Source organism: Pollicipes pollicipes, unplaced genomic scaffold, assembly GCF_011947565.3.
Source record: "Pollicipes pollicipes isolate AB1234 unplaced genomic scaffold, Ppol_2.1 Scaffold_1600;HRSCAF=1878_pilon_pilon_pilon, whole genome shotgun sequence".
Classification (NCBI taxonomy): domain Eukaryota; kingdom Metazoa; phylum Arthropoda; class Thecostraca; order Pollicipedomorpha; family Pollicipedidae; genus Pollicipes; species Pollicipes pollicipes.
This window is the reverse complement of record NW_023595962.1, coordinates 10,297,015-10,310,154: the sequence shown is the minus strand read 5'-3', so window position 1 is coordinate 10,310,154 and position 13,140 is coordinate 10,297,015. Positions and strand designations below refer to the sequence as shown.

Sequence of the window (13,140 nt, the reverse complement as noted above, 5' to 3'; positions counted from 1 at the left end):
CTTATTCTCGGAAAGCCAGGAAAATGAAGGCAAAGGTCTGTATCTGAAGCTATAATAATAACAAAAGAAACTATATGTATATATTTTTAATAAAAAATTAAGCTAAAAACAAAAGAAAAATTGGAAAATAAACTAGATAAATAACAATGTAATAATAAGATTTCCATAAGCTATAAACTATATCTCCATTCTCTGGTTTTTCCGAGGAATAAGGCTAACAGCCCTGTCTTAGCGGCGGGACTTTGGATGAAGGCTGGTGATTGAACGGTAAGTTAACCGTGAACATTTCGGAGGCAACACCTTCAGCATAAGATGAAGACGGAGGAGGCTGGATGAAAGAGCACACCGAAGTTTGGTCTTCTGGTCTGGAGCCAATGCATTTTGACCCAAACGCAATCCGTTCAAATGTTGGCTTCAGGCTCAGCGATCCGGATCCTGAATAGCGCGTCAAACGCTGCTCGTAGGTCAATTGTGGGGAAGTAGCAATCAGCAGATCAGTGAAATTAAAGTTTTGAACGCACGGAAACAATCTTCGAGTGTCATGATGATAATCGTAATTAATTGTTCAACGTATGGACATCAGCGAAGGGTTTTTAAGCTCAGACACGCACGTATAAGTGTCAGTCAAGTCTAAAAAAATCAGACAGCACCTGAAGGTTCAAGATGAGCAAAATATTGATCTCGGAAACGTGGTGACAGCAAAGATTGAAACTACAATGGGTCACCGTCCCAGATTCAATAACTGCCGTGGCATCATATATATATATATATATATATATATATATATATATATATATATATATATATAATATACACTCCGCATATGTTTTATCGACTAACGCGAACAAAGATGACTTTCGAGTAGACTAGTATGTCCATGTATCCGCTGGTTGACTCTGACTGCATCAGACCTGGCTGCAGAGTCTGGCTATGTTGATGCCTGCCATAAGGTGCAGGCGGCCCTCTGTGATGCTTAATGTGGACTGCCCCCGCCAAGAGCTTGTTCCTGGGAACATCCCCGTTGCAGGTCACAGGCTCTGGCGAATCCTTCTCAGTTCCGTTCCGGTGATTTCAGTTGGTTGCTTATCAAACGGCAGTCATGTTTGGTGTGTGTTGTGTTTGTTTTTGAGCCCGTCGCCTGGAGGCTGAGCGAGTCGGCTGGGAGGGTAGTACCCCGTATGCGGGGAACGCGACGAGGAGACCAGACCCTGGCATGTCCGTGGTCTGTCACCTCGGCTAGGAGGGAAGTATTACGGATGCGGGGAACGCGGCGAGGGGACCAGACCCTGGCCGGTCAGTGGTCTGGTCGGCTCGGCTAGGAGGGTAGTACTACGAATGCGGGGAACGCGGCGAGGAGACCAGACCCTGGCGGGTCCATGAGACCAGACCCTGGTCGGTCAGTGGTCTGGTGGGCTCAGCTAGGAGGGTAATACCACGGGCGCCGGAGGGTAGTACCACGGACGCGGAGGACGCGGCGAGGAGACCAGACCCTGGTTGGTCAGTGGTCTGGTCGCCTCGGCTAGGAGGGTGGTCTACTGATGCGGAGGACGCGGCGAGGGGGCCAGACCCTGGTCGGTCCGTAATCTGGTCGGCTCGGCTGGGAGAGTAAATACTACGGCGCCGGAGGGTAGTACCACGGACGTGGAGGACGCGGCGAGGAGACCAGACCCTGGCCGGTCGGTGGTCTGGTCGGCTCGGCCGGGAGAGTAGTGCTACGGACGCAGGAGGGTATTACCATGGACCCGGGAGAGCGGCGAGAGGGCCAGGCCCTGGTCGGTCAGTGGTCTGGTCGCCTCGGCTAGGAGGGTGGTCTACTGATGCGGAGGACACGGCGAGGGGGCCAGACCCCGGTCGGTCCGTAATCTGGTCGGCCACGCGGCAACGCTCGGCTTAAGCTTTCCGGTCGGTGTCCAGCAATCATCCAGTCATCCGATCATTGATAATCGTTCCTGTCTTTTTGTACACATCGCTGGGCTCCCCCAGTGGTCGCAGACTGCTGCCCTCGGCGCACAATGATGCTGCCATATTTGTGCCATTTTTTGTTTTGGTGCAGGGTTTGTGCGGTCGTGTCCAAACCCGTGCTTTCCGTCCTGGTTAAGCATAGATATCCCTACCTCAATCGTCATTAACATCCACGGGAATACCACCGAGAGACCTGCAGCTTCGCAGAAGCCTGTAAGCCTAGGTGGTGGAGGAACTCCCCACTGAAGCCCGATCAAGCCTGCCGAGATTTGTATCGATGCTGTCCCCCCGCCATGCCGTAGTCTTATGGACTGGGGTTTGGCGGGGCGGATAAGCCGCTGTGCTACTGCGAAGGCGAGTTGAGCTGGTCAGTGCAAAATTTCCCGGCCTGGCTTGATTCTCATTCGTATACTTTAGACCACTGCGATGGAAACCTGGAATACGCAGCGCAAACCGAAGACTTCCCTGAAGCCACCGCCAGAAACAGTGTAATGAATCGCGTGAGATGTGGCAGCGGAAAAGGTCATGGACACCTCATTTCACCTGACCACATCGTCACATTGTCCTTGCTGTGCGCTTGCCTGCAAGATCACATGATTTTTACTGTGGTGCACGTGCTGTGTTGTGCCGGCGCGCTCACTATAGGCGGAGCACGCTCTCCGCCATGGCAGCTCTTAGACGCCGGGCCATGGCCAGCGGCGGCCGCACCTCGCCACGCCGCTGCAAAAAAACCGTCGCTAACAGCTCGGCGATGGTGATTTGGGCAGGGGCGGACTCAGGCCGGTTTACACGACGGCATAAGCGACGCCAGGCTACCAGTCCCGACGTCTGGGATTGGCAGCGATGAGTCGTTAAGAAGTGCGGGTTCTCCCTTTCACCGTGCGTTTGTTTTATTGCATTCCGTGATGTTCTGGCGCTGGCTTGAGATTTTTGGTGCTGGCGCATAGTGACGCCTATGTTAAATGCTACCAGACTCAGATGCGTGTGTGGTGAGGCCTATGTGAAATGCTATCAGGCTCAGAGGCGCATGTGGGAAGGCCTATGTTAAATGCTACCAAGCTCAGAGGCGTATGTGAGGAGTCTCATCTCCAGCATGTCACCACCAGCTCAGAGCTCCGGCATCATCCCCCCTCCCCCCTCCCCGCTCAGAAGGCGCCAGGTCGTGGGGGCTCTCCGCCAAAGACGTCACCACTTGCAGACGTGGCGGCCTGACTCGGTCGCGCACGTCACGGCTTTCTGGCGTGTTGACATAGCTGTCACGCACGTCGGAGGCCTTTAATGTGGCGACTTAATTGGGCCCCGCACGTCACGGCTTCCTGGTACGCTGACACAGCCCCGCATGTGACAGTTTCCTGGTACGCGGACACAGCCCCGCGCGTGACAGTTTCCTGGTACGCGGACACAGCCCCGCGCGTGACAGTTTCCTGGTACGCGGACACAGCCCCGCCCGTGACGGTTTCCTGGTACGCGGACACAGCCCCGCCCGTGACGGTTTCCTGGTACGCGGACACAGCCCCGCGCGTGACAGTTTCCTGGTACGCGGACACAGCCCCGCGCGTGACAGTTTCCTGGTACGCGGACACAGCCCCGCGCGTGACGGTTTCCTGGTACGTCGACTCGGTCAGACACATTACCACTGTCCGCCGCTCCGTGGTGTCCGCCACGGGCTGTCAACGGATATCGCAGGGTCCGTCTGCCGGCAGAACATTACTATTATCCGCCGCTCCCTGGCGTCCGCCACTGGCTGTCAACGGATTTCGCCGAGCCCGACCGCCGGCAACCAAGCTCGACAAATCATTACAATTATCTGCCGCTGCCTGGCGTCCGCTACTGGCTGTCAACGGATGCCGCAGAATCCTTCTGCCGGCATCCAAGCTCGGAGGAGCGAGCCCCAGTTCGCTCTGCCTGTCCCACCAGGGCTGGTCGTTCTGCCCAACACATCTTCCATTAGCTCCACCGACGTCTCATGTTCGCAGTCGATCATAGATCTTGACGGCGGTCGTAACTCGACAAATTAGAAGCCAATCATCGTTTCGCTCGAGATCAGCGCCAGATGATGGCCGCGTAGCGCGGCTCGTGGGCCGTGTGAGATCAACGAGACGCTATCCTGGCAGTGGCAGCTGCAGCACGGCCGCATGCCGGAGGGGGGGGGGGGGCGAGGGCTGCCGCGCTTGTCACGACGAGCCGCCTCTGGAGCCGGTCTGACACCACCAGCCGCCTCTGGAGCCGGCCTGACGCCATTGGCCACCTCTGGAACCGGCCACCGCTGAAGCTGACTGAGCACACGCGGCCGTGCCGTGCGCAAGTGCCCGCCGCAGCGGCCGCCTGCACACAGACCGGCGCGCTGACAGGTGACCGACCGCGCCCCACTGTCGCTGACAGGTGGCCGACCGCGCCCCACTGTCGCTGGCAGGTGGCCGACCGCGCCCCTGTCGCTGACAGGTGGCCGACCGCGCCCCACTGTCGCTGACAGGTGGCCGACCGGCGCCCCCACTGTCGCCTGACAGGTAGCCGACTTTCGCCCGGCGGGCCAAACGTCGAGCGGCGGCCAGCTCGTGAGGTCGCGGACCCAGGCTGTCGGGCCGGCGGTCTCGCCGATATCGCCGTCCGCCCGGTGGCGGGCAGCTGATATCGAGGCGGCGATTGGTGGCGGCGTGTTGTACGCCGGATGACTTGTTCTTCCTCGCCGACAATCACGTCAAGTGAAATGATATGTTACACCAGCAATCAAGAAATTAACGTTGGACGTGCCAAATAGACATTTGCAGTGCCTGGTGTTTGATTGAGGAGTATTTAGCAGCAGACATGCCACAATGAGATAATAAACAGGGCAGTTAATGCACGCGTTGGAAGAAAATGTAACTCACATGGCCCGGGGACAAGCGAAAGGTACTCAAAATAAAGTCTGAGACTAAACAGCGTGATTTACCGTCGCCCCGACGTGCTCACTCTCATACATACTTAGGGGGTGATGTTTGTGCCATCTGCCCTTCTCTCAGACGAGGCGGCCGTCTGTGCCTGTCTGTAACTGTAGCTAAAGCGTATGCCACCACGTTCTGTGACCAAGGGATGATGCGTCACCTTCCTCCCCCCTCCCCAGCCATGTGTTCCGGACATGCCACGCCCTACCAGATAGCCTTGTTTCCGAGCCGTAGCGAAGCGCTGTGTGCACTTCGGTACACATGGTGTTCTGCCTCTGTTTGCCACGGTGCTTGTCGATGTGCCACCCTGTGCCGGCTGCGCTTCAGCCAGACCAGGTCTGAACCTCCAGCTCACCTAAGGTCAACACCTTTCGGACCTGCGCTGTCCTGTGGCCGGCGGCAGGACAAGCTGCGGGACCATGGCTTACCTGTGTCTGGCAGTGTTTTAGTGGCCGCTGTCGCCGTGCTGCCCGATGTCTGGCAGTGCTTTAGCAGCCCGTCTAACCTGGCGTCGCGCTCTGTGCTCCGGCAGTATGGCGGGCTCCGGACCTGAGCTCCCTGGTCGCCCAGCAGAGTCCGTCGGCCTCCGACTGCTCCGCGCCCGCCGACCCGGCCATGACCCCCCGTCGACTCGGAGTCGCGACTGCGCGACTCCGAGTCGACGAGCCGGCTACCTCCGGACGTGGAGCGGGCCGAGGTCGAGGCCTGGCTGGACGACCACCCCGACTTCACCAAGGACTTCTTCATGAGGTGAGGCGACAGGCGCCGGCCGGGCCTTAGTGATGGGATGGGATGGGATGAGATTGGATTGGATGTAATGTAATGGAATGGAATGGAATGGGACGGCGGGGGATGGGATGGGAATGGGATGGGATTGGGATGGGATGGGATGGGATGGGATGGGAGATGGGGACGGGATGGGATGGGAGCGAAGGAGAGGGGGGAGAGAGAGCGGAGGGGGATTACTAAGCTGGCGGTCACTCCGATTACTGGCAGGGATGTTTTGCCAGTCATGATGATGCCTAATGCCGGCCCGTGCTGAGCTTGCGCCGCGTAGTGGGCTGACTTTGCGGGATTTTGTCCAGTGTTCCGCGACTGGTTGTGCGGAACATCGTGCTGTGTTGTGGGGCTGATGGTGCGAAACACCGAACTGTGATGAACACTGGTGCGTCGCTGGCTGTTGGCGCTGAATATCATGGATCGCCTGGGCCGGGAATTTTCGATTTTCAGTGTTTTCTTTTTCAGCAGTTTTTTATAGCATTTTCAATATTTTCAGTGATCAGTATTTGGCTAACATGTAAGAGGAGTTTGCTTTGGTGCGTGACAAGCGCAGAAATCAAGGTTATTTCAGGGGGACCAAAAACTCTATCCATCGAAAGGGTCACTGTTGCTGTGGAGGCCTTGAGTGCACTCTGTTCCTGTTTCTTGGCGACGCCAACTGCTATGCTTGAATGGCATCTCCTTAGCGTGCCGTATCGAGGCCATAACTGAGAAGAAAGTTGCCTTCTGGAAGGAATGCCTCTTGAAAAGTGGTAAGAAGATGCCTCCTCCGGAGAAACAATGCAGGGCTTTCCCAAAGATTGAGAGGCTGCTAATTTTTTTTAGAATAAAGTCTTTCGGTGTAGCTGGTGGCCTTGAGCACGATTGCTACCAAATGCTGTTATTTGAACGGAACATGAAAGCGAATTCAAACCCATTCTTCCAACATGCCTGGGTTATGACATCGAAGAATAGCATGAAGACCATGATGAGACAATGAAAAAATATCCTCATACTTCGAGGTCATAGTTTCCCGCTTATGGCCGATACGGAGCCACCAAAAGCCGCTGTTGGTGACTTAGTCTGTCAGAAATGGGTCATACCTGGCTTCACTTAAGCGAAGGTCATTAGAGCTGAACATGGTCATATTCGTAAACCAAAGGTCAGACAAACTTAAATTAGCATTTCCGAACTGTTTTGCGTCGGTGGCCTTGACTTCGGAGCGCGTGCTAAGACCCAGCCCGTTGCATACACCCTGGGCCATACCCCACGTTGTGCTATCCAACCCCACCGGATGACTTTGCCTGCTCCCCTTCGCCAGACAGGAATGCGGAGGGCTTTACGTACCGCGCAATGCTGAATTACGGCCAACCCACGCTGGGTTTGACCTTAAGTCAGCTGCCAGCTGCCGCTTCCACTTCAGTCGGGTCAGATAATGTGCCCACGCTGGAACTTGTACCCAGCGCCGCTGGATTACGAGTCCAGCATCGCTCCCCTAGACCGCGGAGACGGCCGTGGTCCAGAGGGCATGTCTCAGGCCCGGCATGCTCCTTCGTGCATCACGGGCACCGGTGTGATACATCACCTGGTAGCAATGCAACATGCTTTAGCTGCCCTCTTAGACGTGCCCCATTTCATTGAGGAGAGGTGGTGTTTGCAGTGCAAAATCTTCAGCACGAAGGCGGATTCCCCACTGTACGTGCCAATGCATGCATGCATGTATTATGCATGCATTACGTAGGCATGCATGTAAACATACGGTATACACGCTTTAAGCCATCAACCGTTCTCATTTTATATTTATGCGCCATCTGGTGCATCCAGCGCATAGTGTGCATAAATGTTTACAGAGACCATCAGCGAGCATTATGCACTGACCCATTGCTAATTATAAACCGACACCAATGGTGGTACGAGGCAAGGGGCCGCTGGGAATCCGCCGGTACCTGAATCAGAGACCGCAGCCCATACAACACCGTTGCCCAGAATTTTTGGACAGACTCGCATCCCAGTCTCAAGGTCCTTCCCCACGTTTGAAAGCTCACGCTTCAGTACTACAAAGCCAATGTTCACGTTGACCGCTCTCAGCGTGCACCAGTGTGGGACCCTGACCGCTCCAGCGCGCTCCACCCGACCGGGCCGGAACGGGCGGCCCTTCGGCGGGGGCTGGCGCCGGCTCAGCCGGGCGGCCGAGGGCCGAGATTACCTGCCCGGCCACGGGCTCTTGGAAGCGAGCTATTGTCTCGCCGCGGCGGCGGCTGCGCCTGCTGACAATCCCTGAGGCTTGACCGGCGTGTTGGCCCCTCGACTGAAGTCACTACCCGTCGGACCGATACATGCTTTTCTTTCAAGTGGGCTACACTGTTTGGCTTTAGACGAAACGCCGTTCACCTCTTCAACTAGTTGTAACCATTTAGCTAAGTATCTGTAAATGTTTTCTCTCAAATTCGGTCACTTGCCGGCATTTGCAGCTGTGTATTTGAGGTTTGAAGCCAGTGTTGCCGCCGGTGGCTGGGGACTGCACCCAGTTCACCAGTTCAGCAGTTCACCAGTTCGCTCCACGCGGACGCCATAGCTGCGGCGATCAGTCGCCCGCGCCCCAGTGAAAGGCGGTCGGAGACCTGACGCCATTGGCATCGGTGACGCATTGGGCTGGCATCGGGTGACGCATTGGGTTGGCATCGGGTGACAGTCGTGGCATCGGGTGACAGCTGGCATCGTTAGTGTCGGATGACGACCCACATCGCGGCTCCTCGACCTGACAGACGGACAAGTCGGGAAAAGCATGCGAGGAATGCAGGGAATGCAAGCTTCACCAGGGGGTCGGCTTGCTGATTTGAAAGCATTTCTGCATCGTCACGGCCCGCTGACGTCGGTCAGATGACGACACGCCGCGCACGCGACCCGTTACACGCGCTCTGTCGTCAGCCCTCCAGCCGGGCTTCCACTCTAATACCTCACGCACCGTCGGCTTTCTGATTTGTGGATCGGCATGAGAAACTGTGGGTGATGCAATCAGTCGCTTCGCTATCTTGTATCGGTTTCGGTATGTGGCGAGGTGACATCTACTGACCTTTGCATGGCTGGACGTATCTACGTGTGCCGTATCTTTCAAGCTTTGCGGGCTTAAATCTCAATCTCGTGCATGCATTTGGGAGGATAAAGAGTTTGGCTTCAGCGGATTTAGCCTAAAGCTTATGATAATCTGCGAAACACGCTTTAAATCGGTTTTATGTACGACACCAATTTCGTGATATCTGCTCCTCTCCACAGACTTCTCCAAACATAATGCTCAGGACTGTGACAAAATAGCTGAATAAATCTTTCAATTTGGTTTTAATCAATCTTTCAAATCTTCCTTGGATACCCAAGGTCTTTACTGAAACTAATTTTACTCAGTGGTTGTGTGCTCTGCCATACCATTTTAAGGGAATGTTTCACATTTGAAGACATTGAAGCAAGCACCAGATGTGATAAAACACGCTCACTTAAAACTGTTGGCATGCTTTTACGTAGAAAAGGCTACTCTATACAGCACAATGTTTTGGTCTTGTAGACATGTTCCCCGATCCGTCATTGTTTCATCAAGTCATCGTGCCTTGCACAACATTGATTTAGAGCCAATTAACGAGAGTTATACCTGGAAATCGCGCTCACGAATGCCAGGTATGGCGGCACGACCATTACATTTTTAATCGGCCTTGATCGCTGCATGGCGTATCGAATGACAGGATTTGAATGACGTTAACATGGTGCCATGAATGCCAAGACGGCCGTAAAATGCTCTCCGCGAAAAAGTCGCCCCATTTTCGCGGGCGTGTAGCTCAGAAGCTAGGGGGTTCAGGTCTTGAAGAAGGGCAGGGCTGTGAACGGCGCCGAGCGGTCTTCACGATGACGACTTCAGTTCAAACCCCCATACATAATTGGAACGCTCCGTTTAGTCGCTCTCTAACCCGGGATGGGTACGCACATGTTTCAAACATATCAGGCATGAAGATCCGGCATCTCACGGACTTGTTGCCACCAGGTGGCCAGCGCAGCTTCAGAATCGCACACACGGGGCAGCGCGCTGGCTTGAGTCCGGTCGTTCCTCGGTGGCTGGGGGGGGGGGGGGGGGCTTCCCGTCACGTGTGCTCCGCAGTCGGGTGGTTTGTGTTCAGTCATTTGTGCTCCAGAGTAGGACCGTCTGCGCTCTGTCACCTGTGCTCCACAGTCGGGTGGTCTTTGTTCCGTCGCCTGTGCCCCGCGGTCGGCGGTCCGTGTTGTCACCTGTGTTCCGCTTGAGTGGTCTGTGTTCCGTCACCTGTGCTCTGCTCGGGTGGTGGCTGCACACTGACCGCGTATCGCCACAACGACCGCGAAGCGTTTCGGGCGCGCGGGCGCTCGTGGTGGCGCAGGCGGCGCCGGCCGGCCGGTCGGCACTGCGCGCCGTCCGTCCGGCACGTGCCGCGCCGCCGGCACCGTCTGACCCTTGACCCCGGCGCGCGCGACATCTGAGGGGCTGCCCGCTGCCGGTCGTCGGCCGTCTGTTGCTGCCTCTGGTAAGCGACCGAAGCGAAGAGCTGTTTGCTTCGTTCGTTGCATAAACTCGCGCCATGGTGGTATCACGGAGTAGAGCAATGACGCAAGAACTCAGTGATTTAATTATATTTTTTTTCATTGCAGAAGCATGCATGTGGTTACGCTGCTGCTTGTCGGTCATGCAAACGCGTGTTTCATCTTCCCACAAAGCAGAGGGTCATTTGCCGAGCGATGATACAGGATGGTCTCATTGAATAACGTGGGTAATGATGCCAAACAATAGACGTTGTAGCATGAACATAAGCCACCACGTTTGCAAGGGGAAAGAGCTGAGGCTTAAAGCTTTTGCTGGGGTCAGCGGAAACTTCGCATTTTATTTACCTGGATTATCACAATACCGCGCCCCGATCAACAGCAACGATGGTCGTGGAACACCTACCTTCAGGGACCGAATATCACTGAACCACATGAATTGCTTGAATCGTGACTTGTACCACCAACATCAACCGAGCCACGATCTTACCGCGGAGCAGGGCCATTGTGTATTGGCTGAACGGCGGTCATGGGGTACTGGGTGAACCATAAACTGAACCCCAACGATCATTAACTGAACCCTGACAATTGGGTGAGCCACAGACAAATAAACCCCGGCAATTAAATAACCCACGACAAGTAGCGCAAGTCTCCTTATTGAGCGAGCACTGACCATTGAGTTTGGGCCTCTCTCTCCGCCAAAATGCCGTGCCACTCTGCGGCGTGCAGCGGCGCCCACTACACGCCGCGCGCCGCGCCGCGCCGCGCGCCACGGCGCCGACCGCTCAGTTCAGCACGTGACCTGGCGCCGGGCCAGGACACGCCGCGGCCGAGCTGCCAAAGCTCGGGGGTGGACGCGGCCACCGACTCACAGGGCCCCGTCGGGTGCCGGGCGTTAGGGGCGGCCTCTGAGTCACGTGCGGACGTGGAGTTCCCGGGCTACTGGATTCGGGAACGCGCGCGGCTCCATACACAACACGGTTAGGGAAGCGCGCGAGGATTGGACGGTGGGCGATGACGAAGATCTCCATTGGCAAAATCTAACAGGATGAAAATACGAGGGCTAGGGGGCGCACTGCGATAGAGCATCACGTACCAATGCGAGGTGTGCGGGCTGCAGTAATAACCGGAAGTGCAGTGTGCAGTGAACAGTGTGCGCACACTGCAGTGTACATTGTGCAGTGAAGTGCACAACAGTGGAAGTGCAGTGGTGAGGTACGAAAGACTGGCTGCACCCGACGCCAATGACTAGATGAGAGATGTGCAGGTGGATAACATTTTACCAAGGGCTGTCTTCCTCAGTCGGACCGAGCATTTGTTGCAATCGTTCGATGATGTTTATATAAAACTTTATAATGTGCACAACAACTCCTATGCGCGCGTAGATTGCGCAAGTACACAGAAATTCAAGCCTGTAAATACATTGAGAAATAGCTCTCACCACGAACCGTTATAATGCTGTCCGTATAACCGTATAATGTATAATGTTATAATGCTATGTTTGGCACGCTGTGCAGCGTGCGCTCAGTGTGCATAATGGAGCAACGGTGTACATACGGAAGCAAGAGTGTACATACAAGAGCAACAATGTACATACAGGATCAACAGTGTACATAAAGAAGCATATTCAGCCAGCTTGCATACGTTGTGTGAGGAAGCCGGGTGGTCTGGGAGCGGAAGGAGGGGGGGGGGGGGGCACTGTTTGTTGATTGGTGTGGGCTGATCACAGCTGAGTTTCCCGTGGCCTCGGACTGTTGGATTGCATCTGCTGGACAAGTAGGAAACCCTCCCTATCGCTGTCGCCAGCGGACCACATAAAGGCAGACAACATCTATGCTAACATGCTAACTACAGAATACTGCAAATCAAACGTTTGCACCCTCTGTTTTTTCATGGCGAAACTGGTTTCGGGTGGATTATATTTGGCAGCCGCGTGGAATATCGGTTGCTCCATTTGCTAATGCGATAATATTTGCGGTGTTGTTGTTCGGTGTTTACATTGCATTCTGGTGGCCTTCAAGACGTTCAGTAAGGCTATCAAGGCACTCACACGACTCAGGCTCAGGCCCAGGACAGGCTCAGGACAGCCTTAAACTCTCTTTTTCTCTTTGTCTCTGTTTCTGGCGCAACACATATGAGTACCACCGATATGGACCGCGTTGTTTGTGGGAATGGCCCGCGTGATTTTTAATGACGATTACCAGTGGCGTTTTGGTTGGCAAACGCATTGTCTGCGTGTGTCGCTACTCTCACGCATTGGTGAAACGCGCGAAGTGAGGCCTTTCGAAGCACGTCTAGTTTGCAGCCTGATGCCTGCTTTTGATTCGTGAACAGCACAAGCGGAGCCTTTTGATTCGTGGACAACACAAGCGGAGCCTTTTGATTCGTGGACAACAAGCGGAGCCTTTTGATTCGTGGACAACGCAAGCGGAGATTGTAATTCATGGACAACACAAGCGAGCCTCGTCAAAATTGTGGGGAATTGAGGGAGGGGGCGGGCGGGGGGGGGGCGAACATTATGTTTCGGCGAAAGCATCTAGATACCACACCAGTATAGCCATTTATTTCTCGACGATTTTTTTGTGTAAATTTAGCCAGATTGCAGGGAGGTGGGAGACATTGGAGGGACTGGCAAGAATCTCGAAAGAAACGCAGAGTTACCCCGATGGTGACCAGTGTGCCCTCCACTATTGGCCCGGAGTGGCCGTTGCCCGCGGTTTGCCTGTTGCCATAGACCCCACATCGTGATCACGAGCGCTCAGGCTCACAGCTGGTGGACGGCCTGGGCCGTTGGTCCTTACCGCTCTGTGTAAATCAGTGATGTACATATGGAGTGGAGCTGATTGCCTATGACGGATCACTCGCTTCGCTCAAACACAGCATTGTTCACTTAATGGAGATGGAAATGTGGCGGCGAGAGAGAGAGAGAGAGAGAGAGAGAGAG

At 55.0% G+C, this 13,140-nt stretch overlaps 1 protein-coding gene across 1 annotated transcript in view; it reads left to right on the top strand.

Annotated features, from left to right (window-relative positions):
- Window positions 1-5,509: 5,509 nt before the first annotated feature.
- Window positions 5,510-13,140, top strand: part of LOC119091180 (uncharacterized) — a 21,284-nt gene continuing 13,653 nt past the window's right edge. The window contains exon 1 of the mRNA XM_037213836.1: window positions 5,510-5,633. Coding sequence (XP_037069731.1) covers window positions 5,629-5,633 — 5 coding nt within the window. The 5' untranslated portion in view covers window positions 5,510-5,628. The remainder of the gene's footprint in view (window positions 5,634-13,140) is intronic.